The 19,616-nt window shown below is 31.6% G+C and overlaps 1 protein-coding gene across 1 annotated transcript in view; it reads right to left on the reverse strand.

Moving 5' to 3' along the window:
* The window catches only part of LOC127715361 (uncharacterized), a 28,603-nt gene extending 14,086 nt beyond the window's left edge, over positions 1-14,517 (reverse strand). Inside the window, exons 1-8 of the mRNA XM_052221396.1 lie at positions 14,372-14,517; positions 8,170-8,350; positions 7,182-7,484; positions 5,215-5,263; positions 4,288-4,367; positions 3,722-3,790; positions 3,501-3,533; positions 1,044-1,331 (exon numbers count right to left, since the gene is read on the reverse strand). Of these exons, the coding sequence (XP_052077356.1) occupies positions 1,044-1,331; positions 3,501-3,533; positions 3,722-3,790; positions 4,288-4,367; positions 5,215-5,263; positions 7,182-7,484; positions 8,170-8,350; positions 14,372-14,419 (1,051 nt within the window). The 5' untranslated portion in view covers positions 14,420-14,517. The remainder of the gene's footprint in view (positions 1-1,043; positions 1,332-3,500; positions 3,534-3,721; positions 3,791-4,287; positions 4,368-5,214; positions 5,264-7,181; positions 7,485-8,169; positions 8,351-14,371) is intronic.
* Positions 14,518-19,616: the final 5,099 nt, after the last annotated feature.

The raw sequence follows: 19,616 nt of genomic DNA on the forward strand, positions 1-19,616 counted from the left end.
TTTTTAAATGTGATGTACTGATGTACTATAGCAAATGATTCAAAATTAAGTATATTTTAACAAAAGAATAACGGAAACACATTTTCTAAATCTCCATCCTCCAAAGATATGGACATTTTGAAACACATAGAATTAACAATACAATAGGGAATTATGACTAAGGTTCCTTGGTGGTTACAAATCATTCATTTATCTACAGGATATATTTTCAAATTTGTGTTAAACTTTATAAAGTTTAGTTGTGTGTGGACATTCTGTGACTAAATTTGCCATTTTTAATATCGACTTCATACTAATCTCGCAGATACTTAAATGATTTTTATAATTGGTACTAAGTCTTTACAAAATATACCTTATGGGGAAATGTTCATGATCTAAGTTGATTGATGGGACCAATACTAATAAATGATGTAACAATTTGACCTGCATTTCCTCATTTGAAGTTCTTTTCTGGAATAGGCATGATGTGTGTTCTTTAATGTTCTGTTTGTTACTAATTATTGATTTTATCAATATTAAATGGAAGCTGAGCTTTAAAAAAAATCCTTGAACCCTGTCAGAAATGCATGTTAAAATGTTTAACATTTTTTATAATATTAAATTAGTTCACAACCTTTTAAGACTTAATCTTGTATAGCCCACTGTCTATTTTTATAAGTGAGTATAAGTGAGTATATTGATCTATAGATGTCCTTTTGTATCTGTGGCCTTTTGTTGGTGTTTCATTGACATACATGTATACCAAACATTCCATTGAATTCGTCTTCTCAGTTTTAATGGATTTGTCGCAATTGATAGAAAAACAATAAACATACAATGTAAAAGTACAAACAATACTAAGCACTGACATTTTAACTATGCAATTTGGTACGATAAAAAAAATAGAGATTTAGAACAAGTGTCCTGCCAGTAAAAAAAATTAAACATTCATTAAATGAAATTAATTAGTTGCAAAAATATAAGAAAATGAAATAGAATAAAACAAAATCAAATCATTCCGACTTTTCAAGTTTTGTTGAGCATTACAGATAACAGTTACTTACACTCAACTTTTAATTGTGTAGGACAAACAAACGTTCCGAAAACACAGGATTTAAGAGTGCATTCATATAATCCAGAATAATTAGCCTTTGCCTGCCGTATAACAAGTGAAAATGGCGACTTTTCCATAATAGTGTATCTTTCGTCATTTACCAATATCTCATTGGTAGACTTGTTACTCCAGGACACTAGTTTGATAGGAAGGTATGATATTATTCTGCACTGAAGTATAACTTCTTCATCTTTGGATGACCGATAAAGTTCATGTTCCATGAAACATTCAGGCTGACCTGCAAAATTTGAACACATTTTGATTTATAAAAACTTATTCGATATGTATGAATTAAAAGTGATGTAAGGTATAAGTCAAAACTAGTAAGTAAAACAAAAATATATCATGGACTAAGCATGTTTAGTTTTAAAAAATGTCAACATTGAAAAGTGAAATAAGGCAGTCACCAGGAATATCCCTTCGTTGAATGATTCTGCCCACAATTCTTCGGATATCATCTCAATGGTTAATTAAATGGCGTCTATTTTAAAATGCACACGAAATGTTGATACAGTTTAACGAGTCAATGCAAGGTAAACTGTTTCTTAAGGACTGTTTGTAATTTGGATAGACGTTTTTGTACGTTATAAATAAAATATGAGATATTTAGTTGCACCGTGAACATAAAGATGGCAACTACATGTAATGCCCCTTAAAGTGTGATGATTGTCACCACAGTTTGATAGTGTCACCTTCGTACAATCGTCACGTAGCAGTAGCAGGTATGCTAGCATATATATTGATTGTGTTGGTCATGCTCAAGCATCTATATTAACTAAAGGCTGGGCTTCTCTGGACTTGTTAGACAAACCACGTAATAATTGGTTAAAAGCAATGCAAATGTCACAAAGAAAGACTTTATTCTCTTTTACAGTGACAGCCTTACGTACGCTCTTAACAACAATGGCAAACCAACCAGGTTATAATTGTTTCAAATAAATTCAACAAACAATGATGAAAATTGGGACTTTATTTCATGTTAGTAAAATGATATGCAATTCAAAATTTAAAATGTGTTCCTAAATTAAATAGGTGCGGTATACATATTTTGATACTCTCGCAGTCTCTCTGTAACAGTGTACACTTTCCCCTCACTATCGTCAATTCTAATGTTAATCAACTGTTGAGGTTTTTGTTTTATATCCACTTTTCACTGTGGCAGGGTAGACTGGTTTCTGTGTTTTTTACTCGTTTAATTAAAACTCTTAAATTGTATTAGTCAAACACATATACATACACGTACGATTAAGATTACAATATAGAACACAGTATTAAATAAATGCCAACAGTACCTTACCGATAATTTAAACAAGTTTATATGGAATATACCAACCTATAACATTTCTCTAATTCTTACTTAAATTAACCTTTTCCTGACCTGTTGATTATTTTTATTTAATCAACGTGTGGTTCGTTTGATCTCAGTTCTTCATTGGTCAAAATTCGATTATGAAGTTAACTTTGCTTTCCTCTGAATTTCACGAAAAAAGGCGACCTTGCCTGAGGACGTCACATAGAAAGAACACATCTTTTGCAGATCGTTCGAAAAGAAGGATTGGGATTGTCTAAAAATCATTAGAGAAACAGACTCTACCACCAAATCTCGTGCAATACGATATTTATCCCCTCTCAACAGTTAAATCTCAATTATTTAAAACGCTCGGCAAGCCTCTCGTTTTCAATTTGAAAATTTAACTGTCTCGAGTGGATAAATATCGTACATCGCACTTGATGCAGTGGTAGAATCTATATTTACCTCTTGGGTAATGAGACTGGATGCGTCGATAGAGTAAACATGCATCACCCGTCATACAAAACCCATACTCACAAAATAAGCTATCCAAAGGATATAGGGCTCAATCGGTATTTCGGTTCCGACGATTGTACTTTTTTTTCTATTTAATATTTTTATAATTATGTAGAACATGTGGCTGTGCATTCAATTTGGTTCAAGATCACGATTATACGATGCAAAATGCAGTACATTTATTTTTTGACAAAACGCTGTTAAAATTGAAAGACAAGTTTATAAACTTCATTATTTTCATAAATATTGAATTTATAATAAAACAGTTACGATCCCTACGTTTATTAATATTGTTTCAAGCTACACTGTATATAATGTGGACGGGCAGGCCGTAACAAGTTTAAACATGGAGTACAGCAAAAAAAAATTAATTGCATTACTGATTATTATTGAATAAATACACATGCCACATATATGATTAACATTTCTGGACATTTTGGTCCTTCAATTTTATTCGTTTTAATGCTACCGTTCGTTCACTTTGTTTTCTTGACGATTAAAAACATTACCCACTTACCAAGTTACACTTGAAACAATGCTCCTGTATATGTGTTTGTTTTATTTGTGAATTTAATATGAAATTCATAATATCGAACTTACCGAAAGTATAAAGTAAAATGAAGACAATGCATCCTGAAAAATAATAAGCAATTCAATTAAGATAATAAAATCTTAAACTAAATCTAAAAACGGTATTGAAACGAATGCAATTTTTAAAAAGACACAGGATTTATTTTTTCAAGATATTATATCTCATTCTTTTAAACATGCTACATTTTGACAAAAATGTGTTTTAACAATTAAAAAGTGTTTATACTAACCTATCGCTGTTATGGTTCCGAGTAATACCAGTACACGTGCACCATCCCTGAAGACGTTTGTTAAGTAATCTGAAAAAAAGTAATCTCTGTAATGTAAAACTTTACATACAAGTCATTGGTCAAATGTACAGAGCAAGGAAGGCAAACAAGTGAAAATGATAATCATTCAAAAATTGGTAAAGCTCCTAGACAAAGACAGAGTAGTATATCGATCATGCATGATTCCGGGACAAGAATACTGACAGACAATGAGTCTAGTCTATGTTTGTAAAAACATTACTGCAAAAAGGGAAACACATTTAAAGTTAACATAAGTACTCTCTGTTGAGTATGATGTCCATGCAAAAAATACCAGTAACACATGTACACTTACAGTGTGAGTCTAAAAAATATTTATGTGAATTTCGGATGTTTGTTGTTTCAGATTGATTTACACTAAATTCGTTCATGGTAACTGATTGATATATGCGTCAAATCTCATTTAGCATCTTCAACATTTGACATTGTGGGTCTCTGTCTTGAGTCAAATACAAATAAATACAAGGTTAAAAAACATATCCATCTACCTCGATCAATTCTATACGTAGTTTCTGTTTGAAGGATTGAACCGATGCCTGAAAAGTCGGACTTCTCTGTTGATGGCAATCTGAAAGTAATGAATGTATGTAAAATGTTCATCTCTGCCACGTCCGGTCTGTGTTTTCGTTAGATGTGTTGCATCGATCTGATGAATTAAGCCCTTTTCAACTGATTGTTATCATGTTTATAGTTTATTCTTGTAGCGTACTGTTACACCACTGTCCCAGGTTATGGAGAGGGTTTGACGCCACCAACTAATTTAACCCCTCCGCATTCTATATGTGCCTGTCGCAAGTCAGGAGCCTGTAATTATAGAACTTGATGTCGGTTCATGTCTGTTATATTTGTTTTTCGTAAATTGTTTTGTCATAAATAAGGCCGTTAGTTTTCTCAATTGATTTTTTTTTGTCGGGGCCTTTCATAGCCGACTATATGGTGTGAATTTTTCTCATTGTTGAAGGCCGTGTGGTTGCCTAAAATTGCTTACATCCACTTCATTTGAACTTTGTTGGATAGTTGTCTCATTGGCAATCATACCGAAAATTCGACTTTTCGTCAGGGTAATTAATACTAATTGCCAACCTCAGTACGTGAAATCGGGAGGATGCCAAAGGAAACCCAACAGTTATTAACGTCATGTGCAGTTTTTAACCAATCAACAACTTAATAGTTAGGTTGTCAAAACCTTATTATCGATCCTTGAAATCTTGGATTAATATATTATAATTTAGATATTCTAAAAATATCTACAATATGACAACACGGACTAATAGTCAAATCTACACAAATCGATTCAATGAAATAATGCAACAGCATGTGATTCCATAGCAGGCAGAACAATCAATCAAATGTATATATTTACTCTCATACAAAGTTACCTTAAAATCAAAATATACTAGGTAAAATCTATTTACCTTTCTTTCATTGAAGATCTATCCATAGCGCCTTTAGTACAATTGTATTCTATGAAGAAATAATAACGTTTTATCAGATACCAAAATAAATGAATGCAGATAATTTATAAAAGGGCTTGGACGTGAAAGTTTAGATCAACGAAAGGTCGAAAACAACATACATGTAGATAAACAATAAATTTATAATTAAAACAACTTTCTTAATTGATAAACAGAGTTATATTTTATTATTAAAACTTCTGTTAAAAAGATTTTGTTACAGATAATGTTTCGTAAATTATTTCATGCAAGCTTCTATACATTCAGAAATTATTGCGAGAATTTATTATTGCAAATCACTGATTACTTGTAAAAATGCAAGATCTAATTAATGCGATTGCAAGAATAATTATTGTGAAGGAAAACATGGAAAATACCTACTGAAATTATGAATGAATTCCAGGCTTAAGCAGATTTAACTTTCTAGTTTTCATTCCGAGGTCATTTCTTATAAATGTGAAATATATTTACAAATATTTATAGAATAAATGAACAGAAAGCTAGTGCTCCTTTATATTAGTGAATTCTACTAAATGTAATGACTTTTTAATAATTGCTCTAATTATAGTATATAAGTAAGTAGTCCAAGTGCCTCCTTTTAGTGTGTAGGACTTGTCTACAACGGAATGCGTTTGACTGATTGTGATGCATAAATACGCAGTCACAACTGCAGAATGATTAGAGATGTTAAACCCCTAGTTGTCTCTTATAAGGAAAATGCCATTTACTCTGCATTATAAAACTTGCAATAAATCATTGCGGGAATCATAGGTGGTCATTTGCAATGTACAACTCTGTCCCATCCGACATGTCGTGATCTTTCAGTGACGGTCAAAGTGGCTGGTCCTTCATTCTGTTCGACCTACACTTGATAACTTACATTGTATATATAAGATTTATTGATTATTTGTTCTTGTTTAGAATATGCATATAAGATTTTAGTCTCTGATGCATGATTTTATTGATAATTGTTTTTGGCTTTTAACTAGCTTTCAGTAACTGCGAGTACTCTCAAATCGTACTTTCGTGTTAATTTGACCTGTTGACACAATTTGTAATGCATTTTTGTTATTCGATGTTTACTTATTTTGTGTTATATCTCGTCTCACTATTTGTAATATGTACCACCTTTGACAAGTATTTAATATGCGCCATTTTGTCCCAGGTTATAGTTGTCTTTTTGACATTGTTTTACACCCCCCCCCCTTTTTATAAATATTGTATTTATATTGTGTCATAGATCACATTTATCCTTTCAGTTTATGTTTACTTGTTTTTGTTAATATGTATTTTTGGTCGAGTTAAGCCATTTCAATTGATATTTTATAGTGTGTCTTTCTATGTGACACACTATAAAATATAACGTGTAATGTTACACTACTGTTTCATGTTAGGGTGAAGGTTGGCGCCTGTTAATACGTTTAAACCCGCTGCATTTGTTTGCACCTGTCCTAAGTCTGTTGTTCAGTGGTTGTTGTTTGTTGATGTGGTTCATAATTGTTTCTCGTTTTTTATATAGATTAGACCGTTGGTTTTCCTGTTTGAAATTGTTTTACACTAGTCATTTGTGGGCCCTTTATAGCTTATAGTTCGGTGTGAGCCAAGGCTCCGTGTTGAATGCCATACTTTGACCTATAATTGTTTACTTTTAACACACTGTGACTTGGATGGAGAGTTGTCTCATTGGCTCTCATACCACATCTTCTTATTTCGATAAACTATTTGCCACTATTTTATAAAAAAAAAAAAGATTAACAATCAATAGAGCGGATATGGTTTTTTTGTTGCATTAGACCTTGTATTATAATATAAGGATTCGATTTTTGTACTTTTGAAATTCTTATGAATTGTTATATTTATATTTAAATATTAATTAATAAATCTCAACCTTTTAAAATTCAAATCAATTTGGTAAGTGGAGGATTTACCTGCTGTAAGTCTGAATGACTCTTCGCACCTATGTTGGTAGCATGAGCAGTCTTCCTGAGAGGGAATGCAGAAATAATTATGTCGTGGTTTCAAAACGAAGGCATATCCATTATTATAATCACACCGACAATTACGGTCATCTGTGGCTGACCCGTTGTTGTGATTGACGAACCCTTTGTCTTCACATGCAGATTTTGAATATATGCAGTCGCTGTATCCCTCAGTACTAAATGTAAATGGCTGAAAGCGTTCAAATGTGCAGTCTTCACTGTCGAGGTTTTGGCGTATAACACATTTTGTCCCTTCACATGGATGAAAAAGAAAACTTAGGAATGAAAGCATAAACATGATAAACTTCTATTAATGTGGGGTTAAGCACTCCACTTGACATCTAGTGTGTTGTTCATTCCTGTGGATAATGATAACTTAAATTTGACATATGTTTGCTTCCGGGAAAATTTATAAAGTTGTGTCTGCTAAGAAACATTTCATTTTTTATATTGCATTTTTTGTACTATACATTAACAGGGGTACAAGTAAACGTATGCGCTATTCGTTTGTTTTCTCCTAAAATCCTGGTTCTTTTTACAAAATGCTTATTAGCAACGTCAATTTCTGCAGAATTCAAATGAAACGGTTGGTAGTTAAAAAGAAAAAAAAAAAACCATACACACATTATTTTAATGTACATTATACGTAAATTGAATTAAAGGAATACAAAACACTCGCTACAAAGTAATTGAAAATGCACTTTTATTGTCGTTTTCAAATATGTAGCAGTATAGATACAATTTATAAAATACGCCATTTTTTAAACACATAATATCTTGCATGCAGATTTTATAGTGATTTTATAGTGTTGAAAAAATCTTAATATCATATATCAAAACATCTTGAATCTTCTGAAATTTTATCGCAAATTTTGTATACACATCATTACAAAAAATTATTACATTCAATTTAATGATTTGTCTAAAAGCATATTACCCTCAAGCCATAGTTCTGGCTTGTCTCGACAAGACTCATTGTACTCCTTTCGGTAATCATCCCAAAGACAATAGTATTTAGACAGATTTCCACATGTTTGTGTTGCTCGTATATTCCATTCAGAGCTATATGGACATCTTAGCTGAAAACCATTACATTGTCTCTGTTGAAGTAGCAAAATCTACAAGAGAAAATTTTTAATGTTCTTGCATGAAATCTCAGTGTTTGTTGAAGCCCATGAAAAATGTTGCAAACAATTTCAGTGAGTCTTTTTTTTTTTGTATCCATATCTGTCTTTCAGTGTCGTCAGTTTCTCGTTGACTTACGTTTTTTTTTTAATTATATATTTTAAGAAGAAGGACGTTGCATTTTTTTTTTTATTTTAACAGAAATAATCATGAAATATTTAGTTTTGTTTCTACAATATCTGGATCTGTCACGATGGTATTTAAATGCATGAAGAATATTGTCTACTTATGCATGTGAGTGGTCGTAGTTATTGAATAAAGCCGCAACAGTTTAAATAAATAGAAAATAGCATATGGTTTTTTCAATAGCACATTCGCATCAACACCGAGACACCAACATAATCCCAAGAGCTCTTCGACCTCACCCACTTTGGATTTACTAACCCTCTATGGATCCGTTTGGGGTCAGTAGCAAACCTTATAACTTTTAGTAGCTTTCTGAGATAAAGAAAATATTTAACGATTCATAACGTTTAATACGATGAATGATATGGATCTGCTGTCTCACTTTAGTGCAGTAAACAATTCAGAGTTAACGAAGAATTTACGGACAATAGCATTCAACATTAATGGCACTTATACACTATGTATTATTAACATCTGACTGTGTATTATGAATTACAAACAGTCACATTGGGCACATTTTCTTATATTATGGGCAGTGATTTTTTTTACAATACGTGGACTTTACCACAAGCTATCATAACTTTTTTTAATAAGTTTAACTACTCAGTTGGGTAAACATACAAGAAGAAAAACGCATTAAAATGGTCTGAAGATTTCTGAACAATGTAGGTTCAATCCACTATATTTTCGTATCTTCTTGCATTTAAAGATAAGAAATTGTAAAGTTTAACGTTTTTATAAAATAGGATTTTCAGGCTGACAAAAGAATTCCCCTCAGGCCGGTACTATAGTAGCCTTCTTGAACTTGCGGTGAGGCGAAGGCTTTAACACCATGGTGAAGGTCTGTAGCTATAAAATATCTGATTATTCTTCAAGAAAGAAATCATTTCAAAATAAATATAAAATATATGTACATTGTCGGAGAATATAAAATTAATGTGTACGAGCTTTAAAAACAGGAAGAAGCAGCGAGGCCCGCCGAGCATTTTTTAGGGTCTAGCTGAAACCCGCATCCGGTCCGGCATTTTCTCGCTGCGTTAAAGACCCATTGGTGGCCTTGAGTTGTGTTCTGCTATTTGGTCAGGTTGTTGTCTCCTTGACACATTATCTGTTGCCTATCTATATTCTATATATTTTTTTCATCATGTAATTTACATCCGTCACTTTAGCTTTAGTTGTTTGAATTCCATCAGTTGTCTCTGATTTTTCAAAGAAATCGACATAGTTTAAAAACAGACCACGAAGAGAACCCAAAATGAACTGTCACGCAATAAAAAATATTCACATTACCGTTATCGCAATATGGAACCGGATTAACAGAAGACTTTATTTGGACAAGTACAAAAAAAGCAAAATGTTATTTTACTGTGTACAATTATAGCTGTTTGCAGGATAAAACTAACTATGTTAACATGTATAATAGAAATGAGCAAAGCTCAGCCTCAGTTTCGTCTCCCTAAAGCGAATGCAATTAGTCCGTACATCTATATTATTTTGATTGGTTAATTACTTAAAGATCAGTGGCAAACATATCATGTATATTCAGAACAAGAACATGTGCATTTGCTACTACAAAAATGAATCAGAGGTTTCTTCGGAGTAGTTCAACCAGGAGAAAAGGCGGGACATTTGGAAATTAACGGAGTATGGATAGGGTCCGACATTTGCCCTGGAACAGGACACATACGGACATATGTGTTACAAAAGGTTTACAACATGCAGAGAGAATGGTGTTCACCGTACACAACACATCGGATTTATCGTATCCGTTCCAACAGGACGTGGCTGCGTAAGTATACGTCCTGCATATATAAATGGAGACTCAAGTTTATCAAGAGTGTTATGTCTAGGTGGGAGCAGTCTAGGAATAATCATAGTTTATACCACATACCCCTGGGCATTAATAATTTTTAATTATAAGTGACCTCTATCGCTGTCAAATTTGATTGAATACTGATTTTGATTCTTAAAAGTATAATTTCTATCTAGTAACTAGAGTACATAATCAAATCAATATGAATAACAAAATTACTTTTCGCTGATTAACAAGAGAGATGCTATATGGATTTAAATATATTAAATATTCTTATAGTATGCACTATATTAATAATGCAATCCTGCAAGACATGTCAACAAACGAAACCTGGATATAAATAATAAACCGGTTATAAATTATTACCAGAATGTAAATTTAATGTGCATGTTATAATAGAGTAAGTGGTCAACATTTTAAAAAGTAACGGTGATTGCTTAGCTTGATTCAAAGTGTCTTAGTTAGAAAAAAAATATGTGTGTGAGCACAAAATCTAATTTTGGTTAAATACTGAGGTGTTCCTCGACACTTTAGATATAAAATAAACAAGGAGATGTGTTGTAATTGTCAACGAGACAACTATCCACCAAAGTTCAAATGAAGTGGATGTAAGGGGACGACCATTTAATATTCTGGGGGCGGGCAGGAGGATTTGTTTTGGATCGGTTATTTATTTTTGTAAACTAAGAGGACAGATTATTTATTTTCTGCACTGTTGAAGCAAGATTTTTCATTTTCATTAAAACAAGGGACTGATTATTTGTTTTCATAACTATATTAATAATATTTGAAAACATGCAATTTTTAAATTCATTTTTTATTATAAATAATACATGTACAGTCAAGTCATTAATGTACCATTTAATCAGAATTACTCATCATCCTTTGCGGAAATGAATCTTCTGAATTCCAAACTGCATATACATGTATTGCATACATACACGGTATTAGAGTTGGGGCTGTGACTAGCCTCTTTTAATAGTATTGCCAAATATATTTACGCCGAGCGGAGCGAGGCAAAAACATTTTGAAGGGTTTTGAAGCCGCTGAAGGCCCAAAGAAACTATAGAACAAATGATGCAAAATCGTGCTTTCTGGGCGTTCCCAGACCCTTTCTGATTCTGTTTTAATAGTTTTTTGACAATATTTAATTTGGTCTCAAAGCAAAATGTATAGATTCAGCGTAAGACTTAAGTTTTTATGGACAACATCAAAAGACCAATATGAAGAATAAAGTAAAAATGTAATTCACATAGTTAAGTATGTGGCTGCTGTTTTTTTTTTTTTTTTTTTTTTGTTGTTTTGGCATGCAGAATTTAAATCTTTTATACCTGTAAATTATATGGGGTTTTATTCAAATTAAGTTAAGAGGGGGCTGATTATCAGTGATATAACTATGTCAAGTAATTTTTAATAACACATTTCAATTACAACTTGATGTAGCTCTTAACTGGGATACAATTTAAAATAGTTAAGTTGTAAAATTAGCTAAAAAGTCTTAAATAAAATAAAACTCATGATCAAGTTGAAAACAAAATTACAAAATCACAAAAGGAATGCAACACTAAGAGAATACAGAAGGGCAATCAATGAACAAAAGACAAATTTAAAGAAACATTGATCCCGAAAAAACAGGTGCTACGTCCAAGGGAGAACAGAACTTGCTTCTTGCAAACACTCGCTGTGAAAACAATTTGATATGAAGACAAGCTTTTGGTTTTAAAATTTCCTACATAAAGGCATTTGCCTCAATGTAGTAACAGCCCTGTAATAAAAGTGAGGTAAGTGAAAATTAAAATGTTCCTGAGCCAATATACCTCAAGTTAAATGAAACCCATTTTCAGACATTTCAAGTATATTTAAATAATATTTATACATTTATTATTAAAAGATTTGGGAAGTGATTCCTGAATTTTTTTTTGAAAAAAAGATGAATTTTATGAAGAATCTGGTGCCACCTCATACTTTCGAATAGCATTTATAAAATGGCTTAAAGACCTGCCGAGTTATTCATTTTCAATACATTGTAAGTCAGGTTATTTATTTTCGAACTACCACACAACAAACCATTTATTTTTGTGATTATCAAGGCTGAGTTTTTTATTTTCAAAATCCTCCTGGCCCCCCCCCCCCCCCCCCCAGAATATCAAATGGTCGTCCCCTAAGCAATTATAGGCAACCGTACGGCCTTCAACAATGAGAAAAACCCATACCGTATAGTCGGCTATAAAAGGCCCCCGACATGAAAAATATGAAACAATTCAATTGAGAAAACTAATGGCCTTATTTAACAAATAAAATATACGAAAAAATAAATATGACTGACATGAGCCAACGACAACCATTGAACGCAGGCTCCTGGCTTGGGACAGGCAACTAAAGAATGTGGCGGGGTTAAAACATTTTTAACTATTTCTATAGAGCTGGCACTAGATCCAATTGCAAAAAAGAAGCCGTGTTGCTCTTTCTCCTAAATTTTAATGGAGAGAGAAGTAAACTATTGTGTACCAGTAAATATTGTGTTAATTTTGATAAATTTTATAATTAGGGTGGGTTATGGTTATTGGAAAACGAAATCATAGATATCTTATTGAGCTGTGTACGTACAAAATAGTAAATTTAATATATATTACATTGTCTTTAATAATATAATGCCTTTTTATGGTAATATTATATACTAGTACTGGAAGCTAAATGAGTAATTTTCGTATCTTAATTAATTCATATTTCTTATCAATAAAAGTGTGTAATGGCATTTTATGAGTAGTTTATAACTAATTGATGAAGAAAATCATCGTCTCATAAGCCTATTTAGGCTAGGTATTTGTCTTATTTTATCATTGTGCAATGTACAAACATGTATATTATATAATCTGTATATAACTTTGTAGACAAGTATTAAGTGACACTTTAATAACATAAATTATTATTATTATTATTATTATTATCATTATTATTATTATTATTATTATTATTATTATATCCGTAGTATTTTTAAACACCATTAGAACTTGTGAGGCAAACTTCCTCGATTAGAAAAAAAAATTTAATACGCAAAAAATCATATTATATTTTTATTCCCTGTATACTTGCATTAAAAAAAAAACAACATTTTGTTTTACTATGATCATTTCCCTGGCATTAAACAAATCAATAAACCCTTCAACTAAGTTTTTTGTACTTGAAATTATGTGTAGTATAAAAAAAAATTTAAAAAAAATTAAAGTTTCAAATACAATTCTATAAATACAATAATACACATTTTCTTTGTAAATTGTCGTAATTAGGGAGAAATAAAAGTGCAAACCACTGTAAGTGTGTAAATTCATCATGTTCATTGTCAATCATATTTTAGACAAATGTTTTCATATCTATTAAGAGTAAATACTTCCAAAATCAATAAAAAAATTATATAAAATAAGAGTGACCTTTCAACATCTAAATATAGATCTTTTACTTGGAATGTGACTGTCGCACTGAAATTTCATTAATGCTGGTACTTTAACATGTTTAATTGAAGTGGAAGTACTTCATTATTATGACGCTTGTTTTGGTTGAGTGACACCTAATATATGGAAAACGTGAACTACATATTAATACGCCACACTTGGTCTACTTTAAATATACATTGTCATACTAAAATGTCATTAAATGTGCAATATTTTGATATTAGTCCCTACACTAACTACAAAACCGCGACTCTATCTTTGGTCCTTTATATATTTTTAAGTGAAAAACCAAAATTATTACAAAACCCTACTATTGATTTGGGCCTCGATGGGTGTTGTATAGTCGTTGCGTAATTCAATTTTTATACTAGATCTTGCTACGGTAGTACCGGTTTTTCACGTAAAAAAAATTCAAAATTAATCAAAATCCGATTATCAGTTAAAATTGCAAAGGAAAATATCTTTTTACCATTCCCTACCCTAAAACTAGACGCAGGAAGTAAAATAATGAACACAAATGTTTACAATCGATTTAAATATACGTATGTGTCTAAATTTATACTTACTGATAATGCTAGAATACACATTACTTTCCAATGTCGTTTTTGCATCATTTTTAATTCATTTTAATGCATTATTTTTTAAAGCTGCTATTGATTATAAAATTCAAAAATACTGGGTCACATCAACGTTTGTTTATGCCCACATTATGTTTGTAGAATAGAGTTATATTTATCTCAACAAAAACCACTTATAACTTATAAGAGGCCGAATTCTTACAGGGGAAGTGGTGTATTTTTGACATAATTATATTCATTCATGGAAAGCCGCAGTGAACCCCCCGATAATTTTTATTTTTTCCCATAAGAAATGCATAAAAAATAATTATTGTCGGCCGCCCGCAGATTATTATCATTGACGTAGCTTATGTTGAGGCAACCGAGGCAACTCGTTAAAAAAAAAAAAAAAAAAAAAAATTTTTAATCTTTTAAACGATTTCCACCTAATGCATCAGACTAGCTACTAAACGCTAAAATACCGACTTGTGTTGTCTTGTTGTCGCTATTGATGATTATTCATACCCTTTGCGAATTCATTTCAAGACTTATGGAAACATTTCCTTCCTCTACTTGGAAATCCCCTTTACGGTAGTTTTCTGTAATCTAAATTTTCGGAGTAAAAACAGATTTATTTAGTCCTACCCCATTGCAAGCAAAATTAGTAGAATATATGATGATCCTACTTACGAGTCTTCCCCGATTGAATCACTTTACCATTTAATCGGGTAATTTTTTTAATTTTGTGTGAGAATAATTTCTAGTATATGAGGGTCTGGATAAGGTTTATAGAAAACAGAAAAATGCCCTGAAATTAATTTAAACTTAAAAGAATAGAGATTTAAAATGGTGCTTAAATATAAAAGAAAGGAAAATCAAATTATGGGGCGAAAATAATTAAAAATAAATATTTGAAAACCCTATTCTTAGACTTAAAACCCTCATTTGTAACCGTGACGTCTAAAATTGAAACATCGTTGTTCTTGGCATTTTAGTGTAGAACTTCAAATACACAGAGTTTCATTGACTTTGGTACCAATCAAAATAAAATATGCATCAATCAACATGCACAGAAAATAATTTATATGTTGTGGTTCATAAGTTTTATTCTCGCTATTTTAAATTTATAATTTTCAATAGCAGGGAATTTAAAATATTTAAAGGAGTCACTAATTCCAGAGAAATATTTATTATATGTCTGTTAGTTAATACATAAGGTCAGTTTATATATAAAAATTTCAACCAAATACTGTTTTCATTTATCATGAAGACTTCAGAATAACGTAAATGTTAGTACTTCGCCGGTTGTCATTTTCATCGTGAATGTAATAAAGTTCAAAACCATTTAATAATTTGAAGACCTTCCAAGGAATACCAGGACGAAACACAACCAATACAAGTGCCGTGGTGCACTTTACATGTAGCATGTGTTTATCTCCTATTTTACCAAGAAATTCTACTGTTCAATTTTTGAGATGATTATCTACAATTCGTTGATTCGTGACCCACGACCAAGCGAGTAAAATGATCATCACAAACATTATTTAGAAAAACATTTTATTTTATCTTAATTGTTGCGTTTGTTTTTCTGTATTGAAAATTTTGTACAGGTTTTATATGTCCATCGAACAAGGTCATGATTTCTTTTGATATGACGTTAAATCATATGTCACAGTGAGATACAGCCACCTATATTAGAGTATACGACGGCTTGGGAATATATTGGGAGATTAGGCTTTTGCGCTGGCTTTCAGTTACTGCTAGCAAGTCAGGAAACTGACTTGTCAGTGGTTGTCTTATGTGATATCCACGTGTTTTGTTGTTTTTATAATTTTGAGTTGACCGTAGATTAGATCGTATCGGTTTAAATCATACACAACTTTCTATAGACTCAGGACAATTTTGAACTTGACAGATCAATCTCCTGTATCCGTAAAAAATTTTAAATCTGGGAAGTTCACTGAAAGGATTTGATTTGAAAAAGTGGTAAATGCTTTTGATTTATGTATTCATTTGAACATTGAAAATGATGCAGATACCAGAAATCAACTAATAAATCGGTAGTATAACTTAGTGTAAGGCATATTAACATTATTTTGATGAAATAAAATTAATCAACAACTATTATTTTTCATAGATTCTTCTTGTTCAAATTGTAAAAACCTCGATAGCTTCTGGGGGGCTGCGATCCCCCAGACCCCCTGCCTCGGTACAAACAGAAGGCAAGCTACGTCACTGATTATTACTCCCGCCGAAGATTATTATCATTCCCGCCTGCAAATTATTATTATTCCCGCCCGCAGATTATTATTTCTCGATTCGTCTTGCGGCGGCCGCAGATTTTTTTACACAAGGCCGAAAGATTATTTCTACACAAACACCGCTTTTTTACACAAGGCCGAAATATTATTTCTACACAAAACCCGTTTTTTTTTTTACACAAGGCCGAAGGACTATTTCTAGCCAATCAAAAATAATCGGGTGGGAATCCTCTAAACCAAAAGCATGAGGCGGGCCGACAATTTTGAAGATTTTATTAAATTCTCGTATTAATGATTAAAGCAAGAATATTCTTTTATTTTTTTATGCTTTGATCTTCTGTGCAAATATTTTCAGTATTGATCAGTATTGCAAAAGCGGTGCTTTGCTTTTAATCCATTTGGCATGTCATTTGCGCCAAAAAAATCGTTCATTTGCGCCACAAACCAAATTTCACTTGCGCCAAAAATAAAACATTTCATTTGCGCCAATAATACAGGTAAATAGTATAAGAAAGATTGTGTCTTCCTGTACTACATGCAATCATGACGTTGTTACATGAAATCTCCTTCGTAGTACAGCCCGCTTTATAAGAGTTGACATGCTTTGATTTCAGAAAGTTCCAGCATTCCTTGATAAGCTATAATTGTTTATTGTTGTAACAATTATGCTGAACCTTGGTTTATTTATATCTTTAACATGATTAAGACGGTATTATATGGGTAATTGATTTTCTTGTGCCGTAATTTTCGTTCTTTAATTTACCGCGTTTATTGTTAAATAAAATTGAGAATGGAAATGGGGAATGTGTCAAAGAGACAACAAACTTGTTTAGATTAAAGTTGGAGCGTTGAGATCTACAAATTGCCACATATTTATATGCCTGTCCCAAGTTGGTCACCTTATCTGTGTTTTGTGTACTTATACATTCGTGTTTTTTTGTTATTTAGGGCATTCGGAATGAGTGGTAGATCTAGCGTAATCTCTGTTAAATTATAAGAATACTTATATAATTGAGGCGATTTTGAGCTTGGCATATCGTGAAGACATGTGATTTAAAACGAAAAAAGGCCATACAAAGCAACATAAAATTAAACGATTTTGGGAAGCATTTTAAAAACTTAGTTTCAAGAAATTGATGACGGACCGGAAGTAGAAGACACCAATGAGGTCATTTATGAAGAATTGGATCGACCTTTTACAGAGCAAGAAATTGATTTGTGTGTTAAAAAACTGAAAACTGAAAAGGCAACAGGATATGACAATTTATTAAATGAATTTCTGAAGGAGTGCAAACTAACTCTACTGCCACTGTTATGTAAACTTTTTAACGTAATACTTATTACCGGGTGGTTTCCAGAAATATGGGTCAAGAGTGTTTTAGTTCCGCTATTTAAGAAAGGTCCAGTGGATGATACAGGAAATTACAGAGGAATTTCGCTTGTGTCTCATGTTTGGAAATTGTTTAATTCTGTAATTAATACAAGACTTTTAAAGTGGTGTAAAGAATACAGTATAGTGACTGATGCGCAGTTTGGGTTTGTCCCTGGATATGGTACACACGACGCCATGTTTGCCCTTTATTCTGTTTATTGTTGTTTTATTGATTTTGTCAAACCTTTTGACAGTGCGTCACATTATGTGTTATGGCAAAAAATGTTGAAATGCGGTATTTGTGGAAATCTTTTGAATCTTATTAAATCAATGTATTCTAAGTTAAAAACTTGTGTTAAATTAGTTGGTGAATTTTCAGAGTTTTTCCATTGTAATGTTGGCCTGATGCAAGGCGAATCACTATCCCCGTTTTTATATGCAATTTATGTAAATGACATAGAAATTGTGTTAATTAAACAAGGAATAGAACCATATGAAGTAAAATGTTAAATCTTTATCTTTTTATGTATGCTGATGATACAGTTCTCTTCAGCGAAAGTATTTCTGAATTACAAAAAATGATAGTCACTGTATATGATAGTTCATACAAGAATGGTCTTGACATTAATTTGAGAAAAACCAAAATAGTTGTTTTTCGTAACAGAGGTGTAATGAAAGTGAAAGATGGTATTTAAATGGTAAAATGATAGAAATATGTGATCAGTTTGTATATCTTGGTTTGTTGTTAAATATAACGGTACTTTTACTGTAACACAGAAAACACTATCTGAACAGGGTAGAAAGGCTACATTTGGTTTATTGAGTAAGATTTATGATGATTGTTTTAATACTGAGACTTTGATATCCTTATTTGATACATATGTAACAAGTATTGTGAATTATGGTTGTGAAATATGGGGTTTTCATAAGGGATCTGATATAGAAACGCTTCATTTGTATTATTTAAAAAGAATTTTGAAAGTGAGAAAAGGGACTGTAAATCATATGATGTATTTTGAATTTGGGCGTTTGCCGTTGTATGTAAATAGATATGTAAGAATGGTACGTTATTGGTTCAAGTTATTTGAATCTAATAATTGTATCTTGAAGAGTATCTATGAAGATATGTACGAATGTAGTTTTGTTAAACCAAATGATAAACTCAACTGGAGTTGTAAGATAAAAGACATACTAAACAGATATGGTTTTAATGATATATGGTTAGCGCAAAGTGTTGGAAATAGTCAATTATTTTTACATGAATTTAAACAAAGAGTTGTTGATAACTATATAGCTGAAGGCTTGTCATTTTTTGAAAATACTTCAAAATGTAATTTGTATCAATATATACATGATTGACATACTTTGCAATTTTATTTGAATCGACCATTGAACAGTTTATTCCAGTCATATGCAACTAAATATAGAATCAATTCACATTCACTCAGTGTAGAAACTGGAAGATACTTTAATATTTCTAGAAATGAGCGTATTAATTTTGTACTATGTGTGATAAAAAAAGTAGTCGAAGATGAATATCATTTTATATTAGAGTATGATAAATATTTAAATGTCAGACGTAAATATATTAAGATATATTATTATAGAAACCCATCTACTT

Source organism: Mytilus californianus, unplaced genomic scaffold, assembly GCF_021869535.1.
Source record: "Mytilus californianus isolate M0D057914Y unplaced genomic scaffold, xbMytCali1.0.p SCAF_9, whole genome shotgun sequence".
Lineage (NCBI taxonomy): Eukaryota > Metazoa > Mollusca > Bivalvia > Mytilida > Mytilidae > Mytilus > Mytilus californianus.